This window comes from Myxocyprinus asiaticus, chromosome 2 (genome assembly GCF_019703515.2).
Source record: "Myxocyprinus asiaticus isolate MX2 ecotype Aquarium Trade chromosome 2, UBuf_Myxa_2, whole genome shotgun sequence".
Taxonomy (NCBI): Eukaryota; Metazoa; Chordata; class Actinopteri; order Cypriniformes; family Catostomidae; genus Myxocyprinus; species Myxocyprinus asiaticus.
The window spans coordinates 21,087,208-21,110,462 of NC_059345.1; the positions used below are offsets into that span (position 1 = coordinate 21,087,208).

Genomic DNA, 23,255 nt, shown 5'->3' on the forward strand with positions numbered 1-23,255 from the left:
AAATGTTATGAAAAACTAGTCTGGAAACACTTTTTGTTGAGAAAAATGGCATTAACGCCAAAAAAATAATGTCATATGACAGAATTTACATCACATCTGTCCTCACAACATACAACATAATGGAGAGGAACACTTGGGACTCATGAGGAGACTCGAGTTTTCCTCAATTTCATTAAAGAAAACGACATTAACTTTATTCTTTCCAGATATTTTATGGACTGTGCGTTCACGCGCCGGTAAAGATTACGGCGTCTTTTACCAAAATGGCCGGTAAAAATAACCCCAGGTTATATTAATCCCGTACGATTGACATTCTGGTAAAAACAAATTTAAAAAAAGTGAATCTGCACTGTCCAGTCTGTAAGCCCGTGATTTACAGTTGTTTAAACTCTCCCAGTGTCTGAAGTGGATGTTGGCCAACGAGAAGAGACCAGAAAAAAAGTGCTTCTTTTCTATTGTATTCCAATAACAGACAAGAGTTTTCAGAACGGAAAAGCAAAAAGGGAAATAACATTCAGCGCTAAGGGGACTAAACAAATGTGCCAAAATAATTAATACACAAATTAAAATAGACATACGAGAAAAAGGATATGGAGGGAGTAATTAACTTAAATGAAGAACAAGAAACCATAAGTGTACAGAGACAGATAAATAAAGTCATAAATAACAGAGCTATATGGGATCATATTATACCAAAATTATATAAAGACACCGAAATTCATTCAAACATTCCATATTTTGATGGCTTTTTTGTTGGAAGAGGTGAACATTTAATGTAAATTCCAACATCTCTTTGAAAAAACAACTGCAGATAATGCTGGCTGTGGTGAATGAACTAATGCATGTTTGTCTCAAGCATTTCATGATATCAAGTGTTTATTTACACGTGTAAAAGAAAAAGAAATGAGTGTTTCTTTTGGTTAGAAAAATTAGAAAAGAACACATGCATGTCATTTTGTGATTTAAATAAAGAGGAGTGTTGAAGTTTTTATGTGTTGTTCAGATCCCGCAGCCCGGCATTTCACAACATATTTTCTGCAGGGACTAATAAAATTACATAATGTGAACGGATTGTCCCTGATTTTTTATTCTAGAGTGTAATATAGGATTACAGGCTCAATAATGCCAGTAGTTCTGTTGGAAAAAATCTCAGACACAGATGAACTACTTCTCCATTTCGATTATGTCTTTTGCTATTTCCTACTATTGTAACTACTGAATGTGAAATTAAAATGACAGTAAGCTGGCTGATTTCAATAAATTGTTTTAATACTCTATCCATTTTACACAAATGCGGGGACAATTGGGACGTGAAAGGTACACGATTTGCGATATATGCAAAATTCTGTATGGAAACGACTCAAGAGCAGATTTCTTTAGTGTTTAACCAAAACTTATGCGACAAAGTGTTTTTTAAGAATGATGTCATGACGCACACGGTTTTATCAGTAAAAGGCCATTTGAATGGAAACGAGCAGGAGATAGCAATTTTCACAACAATTTTTTTACACATTTTTACTTTGTCGATAACAGAACAGTGCAAAAAGAGGATGTAAACTTAGCTAATTTTGACAACAACAACAATTCTCAGAGCTTCACTCACAGTGCAGCGTGGACACAGCCACTCTCCATTGGGGATCTCGGGTAGTGGGGGGTTTAGGCAGTGAATGTGATAGGATGACGGGCAGGAGTCACAGCACAGCAGCTCTCCTCCATCTTTACACACACGACAAAACTCTATGTGATCATCCTCCTCTTCCTCTCCACCCAGCCCCGATTCCACATCCCGGACATCGTCACACTCCTCTTCAAAGTCCTCAAAGTCTTCTTCCTTTGCTTCCCATTGGATCCCTTCCTTCTCCTAAAACGTAACAGCAATGTAACAATCTATTCATTACATTCCATTTTCCATAACATATCTAGATGGTGTCTGTGTGTCTCAAACTATTGCCAAAGGCAGCAACATAATACTTTTTATTTTATCCACTTTTCTCCCAATTTGGAATGCCCAATTCCCACTAGGCTACTTAGTAGGTTCTCATGGTGGCGCGGTTACTCACCTAAATCCGGGTGGCAGAGGACAAGTCTAAGTTGCCTCCACTTCTTAGACAGTCAATCCGTACATCTTATCACGTGGTTCGCTGTGCACGACACCGCGGAGACTCCCAGCATGTGGAGGCTCATGCTACTCTCTGCGATCCACACACAACTTACCACGTGCCCCATTGAGAGTGAGAATCACTAATCGCGACCACGAGGAGGTTACCCCATGTGACTCTACCCTCCCTAGCAACCGGGCCAGTTTGGTTGCTTAGGAGACCTGGCTGGAGTCACTCAGCATGCCCTGGATTCGAACTTGCGACTCCAGGAGTGGTAGTCAGCGTCAGTATTCGCTGAGCTACCCAGGCCCCCAAGGCAGCAACATAATTTAGATTTTTTGAAACAGTGATCTTCTCCAATCGTATGAAAATGTGTATCAGAAGATGTCTGGTCTCATTAAGCCCGTTGAAATAAATCTGTAATTCCTAAGCGTATAAGGTCTGGATGGGTGTACGTGACTCACACAGTGAGGGCAGCTCCACTTGCCCTCAGGGGCTTTCTCCAGCTCAGGCTCCAGGCATACCAGGTGGTACGCTCGAGGACATGTATCACACAGAATGATCTCCCCTCCCTGCTGACACACCTCGCAGTAGTCCTGATGGTCTGTCTCATAGCCATCACCATCCTCATCGGCCAGCACTGACAGTCAGATACAGTGAGTGTAATATACACATATAGAAATATACAATAATGAGCCTTTCTTTCTTATAACTTCAGTTAATCCAAAGTATGTAAAGAAATATTTAAGGAAATATTGTATTTATTATGAAACTTTTTTTTTTTTTCATTATTTGGTGCTTATTTGACATAAGCGGATGTATTTTTATGATTTATTGAGATGTTTGCATTCAAAAGCAGCTTTAAATGGATAGATCACCCAAAAATGAACATTCTCTCATCATTTACTCATTCTAATGCCATCCCAGAAGTGTATGACTTTTTTCTTCTGCTAAACACAAAGATTTTTAGAAGAATATCTCAGCTCTGTAGTTCCTCTCAATGCAAGTAAATGGTGTGCAGAACTTTGAAGCTCCAAATATCAGATAAAGGCAGCATAAAAGTAATCCATATGACTCCAGTGGTTAAATCCATATCTTCTGAAGCAATATGATAGGTGTGGGTGAGAAAAAGATCAGTATATACATTCTTTTTTCCCATAAATTCTTCTTCCTGCCCAGTAGTTGGCGATATGCATGGATCGCCAAGAACAAAAGAAGAAGAGAGTGAAAGTGGAGACTGGTAGTAAAAAAGGACTTAAATATGATCGATTTCTCACCCACACTTACCATATCACTTCTGAAGACATGGATAAAACCACTGGAATCATATGGATTACTGTTATGCTGCCTTTATGTGCTTTTGGAGCTTCATTTTGGTGCCCATTCAATTGCATTGTATGGACAAACGGAGCTGAGATTTTCTTCTAAAAATCTTTGTTTGTGTTCAGTAGAAGAAATAAAGTCCAATGTTTAATGTTCAATAAAACACCGGAACACTTGGAGATGTTGGAGGGAAAAATAGTCACTAGAGTTCCAAATGCTGTAACTTTTGATTCCTTTGTACTATCAACACAAAATGTTGCCCAGGAACAGTTGACATAATAATATATGACAACATAACAGAAGATATTCTGGTATGAATAATAACAAATAGTTTTCTATTTCTATTTTGTTGTGTTTTCTTAGCAGTGTCTTAAACTAACTAAGAGTCTAAAAATTGGTCCAATTTATTTTTCAAATTTCAAAAGGTCAAAAATGTTCAATACATTTAAGCCACCTTATTATTCTTTATAAGCCATTATATATAAAATACATACCGTACATAATATATAAGTTTCTGTTAAGTTGTCTGTAAGCCATTTACAGTAGGTGTGAAATCTTTAAAAACTACCTTCAGGGTTTAAGACGCTAAAAAGATTGTTGGTGAAAACAGTTCTCACCTTTTTTCTTCTTCTTCGCCGGGCGACCCCTCTTGTTCTTCTTGACACGTCCTGAGCTGTCGGAACGCACTGAGGAACTGTGAACACTGGAGTTTTCCTGCTCAGAGTCGTCTTCTTCTGCCTCTTCACTCTACATTGTGAACACACACAATCAAAACAAAATAACTAAACCCTAAATACATTCATTTACACATGAATTAGACAAACTCTTCATCTTACCGAGCTGCTCTTCTTTCTCTTGCTACCAAGTGCTCCCAGTTTGATGCGAAGTGGAGCCATTTTCTTGGGTTTCGGCTTCTTCTTGTCTGAGACACGAGGACTCTTACTGCGTTTCTTGTAGCCAGGCCCTTTCAAAGAGAATAAGGAAAGACAGGATCACTGACAGAAACACTGAAGAAACACAAGTGAAATCCTACAAAATCAGACAAGTCTGTTCACACTTTTAGTGTATTATTCATTTAAAAAAAAGCTTAGTGGGTTAATGTGAAGTCTGGATTTACTGATGTATAAAACATCAATAAAGCAGCCTAATTCATGAACACATTTCTCTTGTTTTGGATGTGTGGCCTACATAAAAAATATGCCAAGCAGTTGCCTCACACAAAAAGTGTTTTGATGTAAATTCTAATAATTGAAATCACAATATCAAGGGAAATAATCAACTATTATAATTTTCATCATAATCGTATAGCCCTATGTTCTATGTTTATTACAAAGTGGCTTTAATAAATGTGTCACTCTTTGTATATTGGGCAGATGTTTATGATGGAGATTACAACTGATGTTGTAAATAGTGTTTGGGCAAATCACAAAATCTACACATTAACTATATAGCAAACATTCAGTCAAGCTAGTTTTATTAAACTGGAAATGCTTGGAATGCCTGACAGGCAAATGATGTTTGATGTTTAACAATCTAGAATCTGCAATCGTAATTATCATTATAAACATAAAAGTGACAAGTTTTGCCCAAAGTTAGCAAACAAATTCTGCATTAAAACTACCATAGCTGCAAACCCTGACCCCTCACCTTTCCCCTCTTTGGTTTTGGCCTTGCGAAGCGGTGGTGGCTGAGGAGGAGGTTCAGGGGATGCTGTTGCAGCAGAGACCTGCTCAGCAACGGCAGCCGCGGCGGCAGCAGCAGCAGCAGCAACTGCTGCTGCCGAACCTTTGAACGGATTATTAGAGCTGAACTCCCGCCATTTAGCTCCCAGAATGGTCATCATCTTAGACATGGGTATTTTAGGATTCTTCTTAGCAATCATGGGTCTGCAGAGGATAATATGTTGAAGACTGTTTTGTTTTACTGCAATACATATTAACATGTAGTATTAGCAAGCAATTGCAGTAACATGGTCACTGAATGGAACGCTGCAGTAACAGGCTCTTGTGCTCTTTCTGTTCTGCTGATAAAAAATATAAAACAATAAGATAAAAAACAATAAAAAAAAAAAGCCTTTTACTTCAGTTCTATATACAATAAATTCTATTATTTGGCTGTTTTTTCTATACCTCCTATCCTAATATATATATATATATATATATATATATATATATATATATATATATATATATATATATATATATAAAGATAGATAGATAGATAGATAGATAGACAGATATATTATAAGTTTAGGTGCTATATTATGCCCTGTATAATTAGAGAAATATGATCACACAAAATTTTAGTGGCAGATTTTACTCGTAGGATTTACCGAATTCTATTAAATCACGGCAAAAATATAACACTATGTATATTCCCAAGTTACATCAATTTCCAACAGTCAAATGTACACTGTTAAAAGTGGTAACCTGCAATTGTTACTTTAACAAGATATTTATATCCTTAATTGTAGTTTGTGTAACCTTGTGTATTCAGTTTAATTCACTAATATTTTTGACTTGAATAAAACCATTTGATTTAGATATTACCACATGAAGCACATTTTAAGGTTTACAATTTGTTAATTGTATAACGTCTTAGCTTTAATAAGTAATTAAGTAATTATTACTAGTCAGTAACAACATCACAGTTTAACGATCTAATACAAACGTAACTTTCTGTTATGTACATACCAATGGAACTGCACTGCCAAATAAAGCTACAACCTTTGCCATAATGCCATGTGTGAAACTCTTACGCAGGTCAGTACCTCATGAACTGGCTGAAGGCTTTGTAGTTGGTTAGTGTGCGGTAATCCTCCTCGGTGAAGGTGTGATCAACATCCTCTAAACCCCAGTCTTTAGCCAGCTGGGCCGAAGTCTTCAACTCTACTGGCTGGAATAGAGACTGCATCATATGGCTAACATAATTAGGATGAGTTTGTTCTAAGTGATAAACAGGATTCCCACAATTTTTGACCAATGAACTTTCATTAATATTCCATGATCTTTTCAGTCGTTTGATTCAGTATGCTATATATTCACTTGTGACATTTCTATGACTTTTTAATGGCTTTTTTTTTTCTCCTCTTTTCTCCCCAAGATGCCCAATGCACAGTAAGTCCTCGTGGTGGCGTAGTGACTTGCCTCAATCCGGGTGGCGGAGGACGAATCTCAGTTGCCTCCGCGTCTGAGACAGTCAATCCGCGCATCTTATAACGTGGCTGGTTGAGCGCGTTACCGCGGAGATCTAGCGCGTGTGGAGGCTCATGCTATTCTCCGCGACATCCACACACAACTCACCACGCGCCCCACCGATACCGAGAACCACATTATAGCGACCACGAGAAGGTTAACCCAATGTGACTCAACCCACCCTAGCAACCGGCCAATTGGTTGCTTAGGAAGCCTGACTGGAGCTTTTTAATGGCTTTTAAGATTTTATTTATGGTACTTTAAAGATAACACAATTTAGATATGAGGTGTTTGTGAATGTGTGAATGTTTGCTAACACCTTGCATCAGGGCAAATATTTTGCATTTTCACAGTAACATTTTCACACATTGCAGAGCAAAACACAAAAATGAAACGTGGATACTTCAGATGGGCCAAATTCACTAAATAGTTGCACCACTTAGGGGCATGGGTAACTCAGCGAGTATTGATGCTGACTTCCACCCCTGGAGTCATGAGTTCGTATCCAGGGCATGCTGAGTGACTCCAGCCAGGACTCCTAAGCAACCAAATTGGCCCGGTTGCTAGGGAGGGTAGAGTCACATGGGGTAACCTCCTCGTGGTCGCAATTAGGGGTTCTCGCTCTCAATGGGGTGCATGGTAAGTTGTGCGTGGAGAGTAGCATGAGTCTCCACATGCTGTGAGTCTCCGCGGTGTCATGCACAATGAGCCACGTGATAAGATGCACGGATTGACTGTCTCAGAAGCGGAGGCATCTGAGACTTGTCCTCCGCCACCCGGATTGACGTGAGTAACCACGGCACCACGAGGACCTACTAAGTAGTGGGAATTGGGCATTCCAAATTTGGAGAAAAGGGGATAAATAAAGTACAAAATAAAAAATAGTTGCAACACTTTTGTGCACAGTATTTTAGCATGAAAACCTCCATCTTATTTACTAATCGAAATCTAACTTAAAGGTATAGTTCATCATTATAGTTAGATAGTTCTCATTATTTACTCACTCTTTTGCCATCCCAGATGTGTATGACTTTCTTGCTTCAGCAGAACACAAATAAAACAGTTTTTTGAAGAATATTTCAGCTCTGCAGGACCTCTGCAAGTGAATGGTGGCCAGAACTTTGAAGGTCCAAAAAGAACATAAAGCAAACATAAAAGTAATCCATATGGCTTCAGTGGTTTAATCCATACCTTCAGAAGCAATATGATAGATGTGGGTGAGAAACAGATCAAAATGTAAGTCCCTTTTTTACTCTAAATCTCCACTTTCATTTTCAGATGTGAAAGTGAAACTAAACAGGCACCACATGTGGCTTTCAGATGTAAAAGTGAAAGTGAAAATTTAGAGTAAAAAATTACTAAAATGTTTATCTGTTTCTTACCCACACATATCATCTCGCTTCTGAAGATATACATTTAACCACTGGAGTCATATGGATTACTTTTATGTTTCTTTCATGTGATTTTTGGAGCTACAAAGGTCTGATCACCATTCACTTGCATTGTATGGACCTACAGAGCTGAGATATTCTTCTAAAACCTTCTTTTGTGTTCTGCTAAAGACAAAAAGTCATACACATCTGGGATGGCAAGAGGGTGAGTAAATGATGTGAGAATTTTCTTTCTTTTTGGGTGAACTATCCCTTTAGGCAGGTGTTAAATCCGCTGAAAAAGTGCAGTATGGTATTTCAATTAAGTCACTGTCATTCTTTTCGGCCAAAAAATGCCTCCATTTTATATCAATTATGCTTTTTATAAACTGCGTCTAATTCACCAATCTGGTTATTTGCCTGGTGCAATTTATGCCAAACTACTACTGCCAACAAAATTTTATTACAAAGAGATGTTTGTGTACATTTTCTATTGATCATGGCAGCAGTAATTCATCAAATGATGAAGAAGAGAGCTTTAACGGGGCATATATCCAAATTGGCAGTGTAGTCAAGTGTCTAGTGGTGGAGTGATAATATACAGTGCTAATATGCCAGATTGTAGTAGTCTGCTGCACTTAGAACTAACCCGCAAGATCAGGGAAATTCGCCATGCAAAATGTGTTCAGCATAAAATTTTTGGGGGAGTTTGTGCTGTTATTGCGGTGCAAAAACAACACAGACAGTATGTGCAAATAAACAACGCAGTCAGCAAGTGAAATTCATTCTAAGGAAAACTCCCTCCAGTGTGCTCTAAATGACAGCCTTACCTTTGTGGTCTCCTTGTGTGTGCTGTCTTCATCATCTTTCTTCTTTTTTTTGGTTTTCTTTTCTTTTTTGTCCTTGTGTTTTTTCTTCTTTTTCTTCTCTCCTCCATAATCACTGGCAGCACTGTCAGAGTTCACGCCATAGTCTGAGTCTCTCTCTATGTCACTGTCCTGAGAAAGAGTAAGAGAGAAAGAGAAACTAAGAGCAAATATAGTACCAGAAATTGTATAATGTTTTTGAATGATTCCCATTACTCCCATAAATAAAAGCTTACTAAAAATGCATTTAAGCATCAAGTCAGGTCACAGCAATCACATACTAATTTTTTGCGCTTGCGTGCTTTGGACATCTTCCCCTCCTTGTCTTTGTCTTTTTTCTTTGTCTCTTTCTTTTTCTTTGGGCCTCGTTTCTTTTTCCCCAGGCTGTCTCTGTCCGATATCTTGCCGACATTGTGTCCATCATCTAAATGAGAGAATTGTGGGGAAATGGGAGAACACGGGAGGAGTGATACAAAGAAAGTGATCATAATTCTTTACAAACCCTCTAAGATATCCTTCAAATCATTTCCCACTTCAATTATCGAACAACAGTGTGACTCCAGAATGACACAGGGTGTGCAGAGGCAGAGACTGTCACACAGGAAATATAACTCATTCCACTTTGACTTCAACTAAGCTGCAGGACTTAATGAATTAATCTTGCAAACATGATTATCTACATGACCTAATTATCAAAGTTAGCTCACATAGAAAGCTATTAAATGACGGTAGAGGGGATTTTAAGACGATGATAAATAATGTATGCAGCACTCCATAAGATTTCAGTTCACTGGAGATGATGCAATATATATATATATATATATATATATATATATATATATATATATATATATATATATATATATATATACACTGCATTTTATCTCACAGTTTTAAAAGATGATCATAAATAATCCTGAACCTCCAAAATCAATACAATGTGTCTGTCTGTATATCTTGTGTATATCCCTATATAATATCAAACCTACAGGGTTCCGACACTTTCAAACCAACAAATTTCCTTTCCAGTTCCATGATTCAGGGATGCAAACTCAAGAGCGATGAAAAAGGTGAGAAAGTCATAGCAGGTGTTCCAGATGAACTGTATATTTTCTGTTGATTTGTTTGTTGTATTTAAAGCTTTTTTTGTATTTAAAGCTTTTTTTAAGTGATTAAGCTTATAGTAACCGTTTCGAGTGATTTTAATAAGGAAAATGTAGAAAATGTCATCAAACAATTTGGGCAAGTTAGCTACAGTTAGCAAGCTAAAAGGTGACATTAGCTGAAAGGTGAGTAGTTTGCATCCCTGATGATTACTGGATGGATATTATTTTTTATTTATCATTTTACAGCAGAGATGCAAATTCATGAGTGCTGAAAAAGGTGAGAAAGTCATAACAGGTGTTCCAGAAGTATAATTTCTGTTGATTTGTTTGTTGTATTTAAAGCTTTTTTTTTTTTTAAGTGTTTAAGAGTAACCATTTCAAGTGATTTTAATATGGAAATTATAGACATTTTTACTGAACAATTTGGGGAAATTAGCTTCAGAAGAGGAGACTTTAGCTGAAAGGTGATTAGTTTGCATCCTTGTCATAGAGACTGGGGCTAATTTCCATTTGTGTGACATGTACCAGTTATTGGAAGTAGTAGATTTAAACAAAACTTAAGACCATATTAGACCCTCAATGAACAAAGGGATGTCATATCACACTGGCTTGCAGGCAAACTCTGCTCCTGCAAAGTCTCCGTCAAACTAGAAACACATAGCCTATATTACCTATCGAAATTTCCAAGACTTCTTAATATTTCACTTAATGTTTTTTATTATTTTGCCAGGCCTGGTAATCACAATTTTAAAAACACCTTCCCCGGTAATTATAGGGATTCAATGACCATATAAACCCTGTACTTCAGTGTCTACGAAATAATAATCTAATATTATTACTGTTATTATTATTTATACGTGGCAATCTGACTTTTCTGTATAAACAATTAGAATTTTCAAAACTTTACAATCAAACTACGTAGGCTACGTGTCGGGGTGAATAACCAGCTTTTTACGCAGCCCATCAAGTTCAGTTTTTCATTATAATTGTGTCACGGCTGCAGAAGACATCATTATATCATGTCTGAATCACAGCAGATGACCCAGAAGGAACGCTGGCAGCCTCCATTGCGCTTTGATATATGAGTTGGGTTTCAACGTGTCTTTGTTGTTAAGGCGCGTGGAGAGCTCGAGCTGGCAGAGCCTTTTTCCCGCTCACTGCAGCCAGGGGCGGCAGCAGCACGCACTCGGGGCTCGGTGATTGAGAGGCCGCGAGACTAGCTAACGCTCCCCCAGTCATGAACTCCTGCACCTGGGGAGCAGACCACCAGATGAACCGCAGCTGAAGGTTGCTGGAGGTCGCGGGGGCGAAAGAGGATGCGCGTGTTAATTGATTTACGCGCACTGTGGGAATGCGCGAGACACCAGTTACGCGCTAATAACGGGGCCCTTAATATGACACATTTGCCTCCCAACTAATTCTCTCTGTCTCGTTAGATCAGTATGCCATAAAAGTAATAACTACGTAAAATAAGAAGCTATTTTACCATTCAAATAGTATAAAGAGAATATATTGTTGATTCACTCCCTATAAAATGTTATTCAGGCAACAGCACAACTTGCAGCTTGCATGACTGTTTATAACTGAGTCAAATGCAAACCGTGCACTGTTCAAATATTTCAGTTAATGATATTTATGACACAATAATTAACTGAATAGACTTTAGACTCATCATCTGTTAATGTCATGTTGCAAACATGCACAATAATTCTGCGTGTTACTGGCATAGTTTCACAGCTCAAACAGCCTCAGGGCAGGTGACAGTATACAGATGTTGCAAAGTGAAGGCATCACCAGCTACATATGCCTGCAATGTCCTGAACCGGGAGACAGTGGGTCGGGTCAAGTTTATTTACATTCTGTCACAACACTACACTCAATCAAACGGTAGTCCTGACGCACACGCCTCTCTCTAACCTGCAACATTTCTGCATTTATACAAATTCATTGGACGTCTAAGGGTTGTTATTATTATGGACGCCCTATTTGTTTGCTTAGTAGACAAGATACGTCTGTAACGAAATGATGGCAGTTTAATGATCCTTTGTCATATCCCATGAGCCCCATCATAAAACAGACCTGATGAATGAAACCAACGGGACAGAGAGAGGGGGGATCGGTCAACTTTGGCCAAACTCTATCCAACTCTTTCCCGAAATGATTGCGGATACTTAAAAGCATACAGTCCCTTCAGATAACTGCTATAGACGATTCAGAATGAAGCATGTAGTTACGCAGATGTCACCTTTCGCACTTTTACAATCACTGGTGTTAGTAACAATGTTATAATGTGTTTTTGTGCTCTACGCGCGCTCCCGTGCGAGCCGCGGACTGTACGGTACCTGGCGCGGCTCTTGCTGCAGTTTCTCTAGGCGCCGCCGGCGAGTTTATGTCGCTTGCGTTCTCGTCCAGGTCTCCGTCGTCTTCTTCTTCATCAAAATCTCCTCCCTCGGAATTAACCGCCGTGCCCTCATCTTCCTCACAAGAACGGAGAAGAGAGGACATGATATTCCCGTCACCAACCCCGTTCCGCGAGATCTAAAAGTGTATTCCTCCTGAATTATGATATTTATTTAATATTCAAATCGACACACAAAAGTGGGGGGGCGTTTTGGAATATTTTACACTACAAGGCAGAGAAACAAAGATGGCCGCCCTTATATTTATTTTTTAACAACCTCAAACCCCCCCCCCCCCCCCCCAATAAGAAAAATCCCCTTACATAAAAATGGCTGACTATATTATTTCAGAACGCCCCCCTTACCCCCCTCCCTCTTTCTTACTCTCTCTCTCTCTCTCGCCTCCCATCCCTCCTTAAAATAATCATATTGTTACAGAAGGGGGGTTTAGCTCATTGCAAGTTGCATTTCTACTCGCTTATTGTGCTTTTTTTCTCTCTCTCTGCTTCAGACTTGCCTAGTAACTGTCTGCTTTTCCGAAAGCTCACGTGTAACGCCTGCGCTCAGTGTACACACAAATATATCAAACATGGCCACCTTAATATTCTTAAAAGCCCCCACCTTTGGTCATTTTTTTTTTTTTTTTTCTACAAAGGGGTTGATGCGAGTTTAGTTAAATGGAGGAGAGCTGCAGCTGCCATGCCCACACTTACATCATGTTGCATTGCTTAAAAATTAACTATTTGAGGTGGGGACAAAACAAAGCAAGAGCTTACGCTATAAGATCTGCCCAAGATAGAATAAAAGGATGAAGTAAATGGCACAGAGAACTCTGTGTCATATTGCTCCAGTGAGGTGAGGCCCTTTTTCCAACTCTGCAGCATGCATGTTCCCAGGAAACAAAAGCTGGTTCAACATAAATGTGCAAACTGCATCCATACAAACCAGCTTTATCCATCTCACTCTGCATGTAAAACACATTAAAAAAAAAAATTGGATGGGTGGTGTCATAATCAAGATGTGCCCTACTTGTACACACAACAAATACATTTACATTTACACATTTTGGCAGACACTTTTATCCAAAGCGACTTCAACGTATACATTTTATCAGTTTGTGCATTCCTTGGAAATCAAACCAATGATCTTGCTGTTGCTAGCGCCATGACCATATGTTTAATTCATACGTATAACTCATAATTTCAAGTAAACAGTCCACAGGCAAATGAAAGAGCTCGCCAAAAGGTATGTGTTTGCAAATATTAATGACATCACAAGCAGTGTTGGGCATAATCCAATTAAAGTAATTAGTTACTGTAATCTAATTACTTTTTAGTCAAAAAAGTAGTGTAATGCATTACATTTTAAATTATTGAAATCAGATTACAGTTACTGACTTTCAATTAATTTAATTACTTTTAAGTATATTATAGGGTTATGCTTATTTCTAATATATTATTTATGTAGAATACATGAATTATGGCCCCTTATCGAATCATTGTGAAGGAGAAATGAGAGGTGCTGAGTGTAACAATGAACAAGAAATACAGACATTATTTTCAATTTGTTGAGTGGAAATGTTTTAGAAAGTACCTTGAAAGTAATGTAATCAGTAATGTGATTACTTTCAGTTAAGTAATTAGCAAAGTAATCTGATTACAATTTGATGAAATAATTAGTAATTTGTAGTGGATTACTATTTTTTAGTAATTTACCCAACACTGATCACAAGTAGGTAGGGTTGCCAGCTTAAATACGGGACAAATCACGTCCCGTATTGAGTCGATATGGGACGCATCATTTCAATTTTAAATACAGGACGATCCCGTATTTTACAGGCCAGGTGGCAACCCTACGAGTAGGGATTAAAATGAAATGCTAGCTGTATGAAATCCTTTATGTATACATACAGTATATAATGCTACCTAATTAGAGTTTAAGAGCCCACTTTGGCATACTGCTGCTGCTGCATTTCCTCTGAGCAATTACCATGGCAACCACCAGACTTTATGGTTCAGGGGTTTATTATGTAGGCTGGGCTGGCATTCATCTTTTTTATTCTGTTGCTCAGCATTTGACTGGATGATGCTAAGCAAGCTGCAATAAGATGAACAACAAAGACAGGAATCGATGAGACACGACACAAGAATAGCTGATGTGATGTTCATGTTTCTCACTCAAATCCAACAAATTTGTTTGCAGTGGATAAAGATATTTTAATGGATTACAAGCCTTCATTTTCCACATTAACTGCAACGTCTTCCTGTTGTTGTCAAAGTTCAGTGAGGTCGTCATTGAAATACAGGCATATAGATGGAGAGAAGAGGTCACAGTCTGCGCTTCCACAGTAAAACTCATCTTCTTCAGGGATGCCGTTTTCACTCAGGGTCTTGCTCATATCCAAATTTACTCCATTGTGCTTCCAGGTGTAGCTTGCTGCATGGGAATTATAGCACACGTATCGCTGGAGAATCTCATCCATAGTCTCTTCTGAGCAAACCTGCTCAGAAAACAAAAGCTTTATGTATTTTTATATATTTGGCTAAGTAACTTTGACTAAGTAATTTGCAAGTGCTATATATGAAAAAGTTTAGAGCTCTGCTCTGCATGAGCACCCAGGCAACATGTATTTTATAAAATGTGTATACAAGGGCTACAGACAGACAGAAAGACCCATAAGTTGAGTGTTGCAAGAACCACCACAGAGAAAGGAAAGAAGAAATCATCTGGGCTGAATGAAATAGCCCATTGGCAGATGGTTGTTCAGCCCAGAGTTTAAGATACAGCCTGTTGGCCGATGAAACAAGTGAATCTGCATGCTCAATCTGGGAGCTTTTCTTGTGCCAGAGGCTCAACATTAGGTCCATTTCCCTTGAGCTGGAAAAGCATCATATTCAAAGAGTGGGAGGGAGGGAAAAAAATAAAGATGGAGAAGCAGAGGAGCTGGAAGGGTTGTGAAAGAAGAAAACAGGGCAATGCCGCCCTCTACTGTAAACATTATGCAACAGCACAGTGCAAGCATTTTATATGAGGAATGTATTGTAGAAAAAAAAAAAAAAAAAAAAAAAGGGGGCACATAAACACAAAATGTACAGCAGAAACGCTTAACATAATTAATATTTGATTTTATGTTAGTGCCAGAATATTGAAATCACATAAAACTCTGTAGAAGAGCCAGAATCGTGTATGCCATTTTGTGCTTGGGAAAATACAAAGCAACCGATTGGCTTACCTCCAGCCTTTGCTCCTGGGAGGTAAGAGTGTTGATAATGCGGATCCAGCGTGTTTTGGCAGACAGAAGCCCAACCTCGTAGCGGTTATCCTTCCACCATGGCCTCCCAAAGTCATTGGCCCAGTCAGTGCGAGGGCAGGGAGGGGGTATGTGTATAAAGCGTCCTCTAGGGGTGCAGTATTTAATGCAGCCAGTTAACGGATCAACATGTGTAAGAATCTAAATTAAAAAATAAATAAATAGCAGAAACACAATATTGGGAATCATATGATTTTTTTTTTTTTTGTGATTCAGAAAACTGCCCTCAACAATACAACAAAGAAAACAATTGCTTAAATTTATTTTCTTTACTTCAAACTTACAAATAGAGCATTTTTTGAAGTCGGTTTACAGACTCAATGTTTAGTGCTGGCTTGATGCATTGTTAGCTACTTACACTCTCTGAGCACTTTATTAAGAACACCCACTTTCATGCGATTATCTAATCAGCCAATCGTGTGGCAGCAGTGCAATGCATAAAATCATGCAGATACGGGTCAGGAGCTTCAGTTAATGTTCACATCAACCATAAGTATGGGGAAAAAATATGATCTCAGTGATTTCGACTGTGGCATGATTGTTGGTGCCAGACGGGCTGTTTTGAGTATTTCTGTAACTGCCGATCACCTGTGATTTTCATGCAAAACAGTCTCTAGAGTTCACTCAGAAAGGTGCCAAAAACAAAAAAAGCATCCAGTTAGCAGCAGTTCTGCAGATGGAAATGCCTTGTTGATGAGAGAGGTAAATGGAGAATGGCCAGACTGGCTTGAGATGACAAAAAGGCTACGGTAACTCAGATAACCACTCTGTACAATTGTAGTGAGCAGAATAGTATTCCTAATCAAGTGCTAATAAAAGATATAATAAAGTTCCTAGTAAAGATATGGGGTTTGTTCATTAAAGTTGTAGAGGATCATCATTTTGCTAAAGCCTTAAAGTAATAGTTCACCCAACAAAACAAAAAAAAAAAAAAAAAAAAAAATCTCAAAATGTGAGAACTGGAGGCCTGGGTAGCTCAGCGAGTATTGACGCTGACTACCACCCCTAGAGTTGCGAGTCTGAATCCAGGGCTGCTGAGTGACTCCAGCCAGGTCTCCTAAGCAACCAAATTGGCCCGGTTGCTAGGGAGGGTAGAGTCACATGGGGTACCTCCTTGTGGTCGCTATACTGTGTGGTTCTCGCTCTCTGTGGGGCACGTGGAGAGTTGTGCATGGATGCCGCGGGGAATAGAGTGGGCCTCCACACGCGCTACGTCTCTGCAGTAACGTGCTCAACAAGCCACGTGATAAGATGTGCGGATTGTCTGTCTCAGATGCGGATGCAACTGAGATTCTTCCTCTGCCACCCAGATTGAGGCGAGTCACTACACCACCACGAGGACTTAGAGCGCATTGGGAATTGGGCATTCAAAATTGGGGAGAAAAAAAAATGTGCGAGAACTTCCGGTTGTATCATGCACATGTCAGCTTTCGCTGTGAACGAATTTCTCTCATGAACCTGCAAAGGAAAGCATTTTGGTGAAAAAGGAATACATTATTTGTATGCTTCTCACCCAAACCTATTGGGTTAAACCACTCGAGTGTATATATTACCTTTATGCTGCCTTTATGTCCTTTTTGGAGCTTGAAAATTTTGTACCCCATTGTCTTGCATTTTATGACCAAAAAGACCACATACATCCTTCAAAAAAATCTTCGTTTGTGTTCCACAGAAGAAAAAAAGTCATAAATTTGAGATTGCATGAGGGTGAGTAAATAATGAGAACATTTTCCTTTTTGGGATAACTCTTCCTTTAAAGAGCCCATATTATGCTAATTTACAGGTTCATTAATTTATTTTGGGGGTCTACCAGAATAGGTTTACATGGTTTAATGTTTAAAAAACACATTATTTTTCTCATACTGTACATTGCTGCTGCACCTCTTTTCACCCTCTGGCTGAAACGCTCTGATTTAGCTCCAGTCTCTTTAAAGCCACACTTTCCCAAAAGCCCAGTCTGCTCTGATTGGTCAGCTGGCCCAGTCTGTTGTGATTAGTAAACCGCTTAGAGTGTGTGTCGGAAATGTAACGGCCCTTACCATAACCGAGTTTCAGGCTTGTAAACACTACTGTAACTATGGCAACAGTGGTGTAGGTTTTTGCCATACCAGTTCGAGCCAGAATCCGATAATGAAAGTTTGGAAGAACAAGCTGATCGACCCGAACCACCGATAAACAATCTGCATAATTCTACCCAATTGTAGGTAAAAGTGGGTCGCAGCTGATTAGTAAAACTATTTCAACACAATAAAATTAGCTAGCAGGTTAGCAGAGGCCTACATCTGTTCAATGGGTGTACACTAGGGGTGTAACGGTTCTCGGTAAAAAAACCTAACCTCACCTCACCTCACGTTTAATAACGCATCTGGAGCACAAGTTTTGGTCAAGAAAACAAAGCGTCAAGCAGACAGGCACAGTTACAACCTCCGCTAATGCACCTGAATGGATACGCTCCACCTGTGTTTCACATGGGTCAACTCGATGACATCACTGCTCTGCAAGCGTTGTGTGCAGCTGAAAATGGCAAGCAGAGAAAACGAAATGCTGATAGAATAACCCCCTGCGTTTCTCCTTTCTGGGTACATTTTCTTTTTTGCAGTCAATTACAACAGCGATGTTCAAAAGACGTTTACAAAACAGGCACTCTTTGCAGACGTCGCTCGACACGAGTGCTGTATACTGGTAATATATGTGAATAATGCGTGTGAGGGTTTATTTAAAACGCGCACGCAAGTTCTTCCTGTTTCCTTGCGCAGCTGTAATCTATCGCGAGCGTCAATAATGCGCTTTGATTAATGGCATTAAGATGCCGTTATAGTAATACATTGATAAATGATTAATCATTTATGCCGACATCACCCAGGGAAAGAGCCACAGGTAAGCCTAAACTGCACACACTCCCTTCCATTTTTAAGCAGACACAGACAGACATGAAACAATAACTATAGCACTTGGTGTTCATGAGGGATTTCCATGTATGATTAAAATACTCAAGCAGCATTATCACAACATCTCTTCTCATATGCATTCTAATAGCAAGGTTATTCCTTTTATAGTGATGTACAGCTTCCGAATATTGCATATGTTGACATGAGTTTGAAGTGCACTTTATGTTGATGCATGTAGTGTATTAGTGCAGGTATTAAGTTAAAATGTTGATTTAAATTATTTTTCACCCAATTTGGAATGCCCAATTCCCAGTGCGCTTTTAAGTCCTCGTGGTCGCGTAGTGATTCACCTCAATCCCAGTTGCCTCTGCGTCTGAGACCATCAACCCTGCACATCTTATCACGTGGCTTGTTGAACGCGTTGCCACGGAGACATAGCGTGTGTGGAGGCTTCACGCCACCCACCATGGCATCCGCGCTCAACTCACCACGTGCCCCACCGAGAACGAACCACATTATAGGGACCACAAGGAGGTTACCCCATGTGACTCTACCCTCCCTAGCAACCGGGCCAATTTGGTTGCTTAGGAGACCTGGCTGGAGTCACTCAGCACGCCCTGGGATTTGAACTAGCGAACTCCAGGGGTGGTAGCCATCGTCTTTTACCACTGAGCTACCCAGGCCCCCAAGTTAAAATGTTGATTTAGTAATTAGAGAAAATGTTTGTTTAATTTTTGTCCTTAACTAAAAACCATGGTTCTAGTATAGTAATATTGTAGTAACCATGACTGCTGTCACCATGGTTTTCTGAGCAGAATTCATGGTTGTGATACAATTAACCATATCAGTAATCATGTAGTTTCTATATAGTAACCATGATTTTACTATAGACAGTTACCATGTTTATATTGTGGTTACTATGATTTTACTACAAATGCCATGGTTAAACTATAGTTACTGTTGTAAAACAATGATTGTTATTTAAGGGCAAACCTGTTGGAAGTGTATTTGAACAAAGCAAATACAGAACTGTACCGAAACCGTGACCCTTAAACCGTGATACAAACCAAACCGTGAGAAATTCAAACCGTTACACCCCTAGTGTACACCTTAGCTACAACACAAAACTCTGCATTTGAACTCTCGGTAGCAGATAAATCCATAAATAATCATGCATACTACCAGGTTGTGATCCTGAAGTGCCAGATTGTCCCAACAAAGTGGGAACAGCACCATCTTTCAGGAGTAACCATCTTGAAAATCCAGCATTGGTTGTGGTTGTACTGCTGAGGAATAGTGGTAAAAATCTATTTTAACCACTGATACTTCAATTTGTCTGCCTTTGGAAGTCCAAACAAAGAGGTTTTGCTTTCGTAGTGAAGAAAACAGCGTCTTCTCGACATGGCCAACTTTACACTCGACACTAACCCAACTTATCCTGGCGGGCGGGCCAAAGTAGACTTTAGGCGGTAGTGATGGGAAGATCGGATCATTTTACTGACTTGAATCTTTGAGTCTTCTTCAGCAAAATGAACGAATCTTTATTCAAGTCATTTCGTTCATTTGAGCAGAATTAAATTGTTATATTTTCAATAGCCAAATCCCCCCGAACACGTCTACTTACGCAAACTTTGATTATAGTCCCAATAAGGAAAAGCTGATAATGCAGCCAAGGACAAATTATGAGAAACAGAAATGATTAGTTCACCTCTGGAATCTTCTTGTCAGAGTCGTTTTTTCTTTTGTCACGTGACAGCCATATGTGCATAGCCTATACGGCTGTCATGTGACAAAAGAACGAACGACTCGGACCAAAAGAGTTTAAAGGTGAACTAATAATTTCTGTTTCCTGTACAGAGCCTATGTGGTTTTCACATAACAAACAAACAGAGGTTGCGCAATGCACATGCGCGGCCAACACAAAATTAACAAATCACTCTCTGAGACTACTCGTTCTTCTGAGTCACATAAAAGATTCATTCAATACGAATGAATCGTTCATGAACGACCCATCCCTATTAGGTGGGCAAATGTGTTACATAGTGACATATATACTTTACGGAAGAAATGGCTGGACTACAAACCGGGCGTTTTGTGTAGTTCTTAAGCAGTGTTGTCTCTGGGAGAATAACTCCCTTTTTCATGGACTTTGTGCTTTGTAACTCTGCAGACATTTTACATGCACAAACAGCTATATTACACATTAAAAGAAAGGTAAAATCCCAAAAAGCATAATAGGGCCTCTTTAAAGTGACCTGTCCATTAGTGATATGTAATAGATCTTAATCACAGCAGCCAATTTTTTGTTTTTTAAATGAATGACAACGAGGCTGTGAGGGATAGACGTACAGTCTCTTCAATAAATTGTACAGTTGTTTAAAGTGTTTTTGGAAACATTAACTACGTTTCCTCCCAAGTATTTTTTGCGAAAAAGTTTTAGCGCATCAAAATAAAGCTGATGGAAAAGCAAATTATCGCTAAAATTTCACAAGTGTCGACATAGTATTTTTCCGTTTAACGCTAGTACATAAACTCTATGTCGATACATCAAATGTCGCGAAAAACTGGTTTGGAAACACTTTTTGTCGAGAAAATTGGCATTAACGCAAAAATGTAGTGTCACATGACAGAATCTGCCCCAATTGTTAGCCTGTGTTAATCATGACGAGAAGGTATACATCCTTAAAAGCCAATTTATTGTACGTGATTATGGATTGATCCGAACGGTATACGAAATATATATTTTAGACCTATATATTGCCTTTTCTTTACACAAACTTAAATTAGCCTTACTCTGTTCTGAAGACGAATAAAGTCGGCTGAATGACATTTTCTACACTTCAAGACTATAAACTATCAGAACTATTTGTCCAATGCTGAGTTCACATTCAGAAAACGAGCTTTTGAACCTTTTAATACTTTTAATTTTTTTAAATCTAAAGCTCTTTACCGCGGATCGTATTTGCTGAGCTTCTTCAGAAAATGTAAATTGCATTATGACGCTCAAATTAATTTGAGATGATAATCAAGTTCAGTTGGTCGTTAAAAGTTGCTGAAAAATATAATGCAGTTGTGATGGCGATGCTTTAGATGATTGTTCAAAATTGCCTATTGCATATCGGGAATGTATCATATATAAACTCTATTACACCGCATCAGTTTTTCTTTAATAGTTGTGCACACAGCATATACACATCGATGGTTGGTCCTTATACTGAGACTGAAAGTTTCCCCCCACTACTTGGTGCAGGTTTCCAGCTTGAACAGGACCATGGCGATTCGTTTTCGGGTCGGAACCGATGGCAAATTGCAATAGGCGCAACATTAGGACCAATATTACTGTCCTATCAGAAGGGCAACTGTTCCCTTTTGATTGCAATTCCTCGTCTTCTGATTGCATTTATTTGTGAAATTAAAATGACAGTAAACTGGTTAATTTCAGTGAATTGTCTCAATACTCTCCCCATTTTACCAAAACTTTGGAAGAAAAAAATTAGGGACATCTGGGAGGCGAATTAGCGATAAACACACATTTCTGTAAGAAAACGGCTTCAGGGCAGATTTCTTTTGCGCCAAACCAAAACTTATGCGACAATGTGTTTTTTTAGGCATGACGTCATCAGGCACACCATTTTTTTATTTATTTTTTTTATCGATAAAAGGCCATTTGTATGAAAACAGACAGAAGGCGGCAAATTTCGCAAACAATTTTTTACGCATTTTCACTTTGTCGACAACAAAATAGCGCGAAAAGTAGATGGAAACTAGGCTATTGACGTATTTATCCAGTGAACAACATCTCACGATCGAAAGTGTCAGACGTAGAGAACAAGTTATCAAATGTATTATGTGAAATATTTATTTTAGATTTTAAATTGATCATCAAAACTGACTGTTCATCAAAACTGACAATTTAACAATCTTTTACGAGCGCTCCTCGTTGCTGTGCGACTTCAAATGAACGCCGTGTAAGAATCTCGCGAGATTGACGAGAGAGGGATCCCTTCTAGACACGACTGTGAAAAAGGTCTTTAGACTTATGAAAGTACCAAACAGTACCTTTGTTCCAGTTTGGTAATGAGCTTTCGTTTGTGTCCTAGCTTTTTCTCTATTGCGTTCTGGTCTTTGGCAAGTGACATGAAAATATTAATTAATATTATATTTATATTTTTGTTACAATGGCTTACATCTTTTTTCTTTAGGTCAAACCAGTGACTGATGTCCTTTCCTGCACACTCTAGAATTGGTTTCAACAACACATCGCCTAAAATGTAAGAAGAGACAAAAGAACCAAAAAAAAAAAAAAAGAAAACAGAGAAAAGAACAGTGTCAATGTTATTTGCAAGGAACAAAAGCTATATTGTTTATAATGAGAAGAGGTTAATAAATGCCACATTGCAAGTTCGGGAATACAGCTGTTTTCCCTTTTCCAGTTTTTACTTACCTTTATATTCTTCCACCAGTGTTGTCAGATCGTACACTTTACCCAGGTACGACACCCAGATGTCTCCATGTGTGTTGTGTAGGAACACCTCTTTCGGCGTGAAATACTTTGGACGGCGCATTTTGAAAGAAGAGGAAAAGAAACTCGTAGTGTTTCACGGGAAATGATCAGAAACTGAAAAGCTTTACTATACTGAAAGGTGAATTAACGAGTTGTAGTAGCTTGTAATTGCTACATTGGTGTCCACGGAGGTGCG

At 38.9% G+C, this 23,255-nt stretch overlaps 2 protein-coding genes across 9 annotated transcripts in view; both read right to left on the reverse strand.

Annotated features, from left to right (window-relative positions):
- The window catches only part of LOC127454453 (chromodomain-helicase-DNA-binding protein 3-like), an 85,396-nt gene extending 72,753 nt beyond the window's left edge, over positions 1 to 12,643 (reverse strand). For 5 of the 8 annotated variants that reach the window (XR_007899547.1, XM_051721683.1, XM_051721661.1 and 2 more), the window contains exons 1-9: positions 12,301 to 12,643; positions 9,134 to 9,276; positions 8,817 to 8,984; positions 6,193 to 6,329; positions 5,070 to 5,308; positions 4,259 to 4,386; positions 4,040 to 4,169; positions 2,564 to 2,739; positions 1,604 to 1,861 (exon numbers count right to left, since the gene is read on the reverse strand). Coding sequence is in view for 7 of the 8 variants with exons in the window: in XM_051721683.1 (XP_051577643.1) it covers positions 1,604 to 1,861; positions 2,564 to 2,739; positions 4,040 to 4,169; positions 4,259 to 4,386; positions 5,070 to 5,308; positions 6,193 to 6,329; positions 8,817 to 8,984; positions 9,134 to 9,276; positions 12,301 to 12,463 (1,542 nt within the window). In the remaining variant the exon portion in view is untranslated. The other 3 variants (XM_051721705.1, XM_051721672.1, XM_051721693.1) reach the window with 2 other exon arrangements.
- Positions 12,644 to 14,429: 1,786 nt separating this feature from the next.
- Positions 14,430 to 23,158, reverse strand: LOC127411744 (cytochrome b5 domain-containing protein 1). The gene is made up of 4 exons (XM_051647479.1): positions 23,000 to 23,158; positions 22,743 to 22,819; positions 15,590 to 15,808; positions 14,430 to 14,857 (listed from the first exon to the last, which is right to left on the reverse strand). Exons 1-4 carry the CDS (start codon positions 23,118 to 23,120, stop codon positions 14,630 to 14,632), a joined length of 645 nt encoding a protein of 214 aa, XP_051503439.1. The 5' UTR covers positions 23,121 to 23,158; the 3' UTR covers positions 14,430 to 14,629.
- Between the last annotated feature and the right edge of the window lie 97 nt (positions 23,159 to 23,255).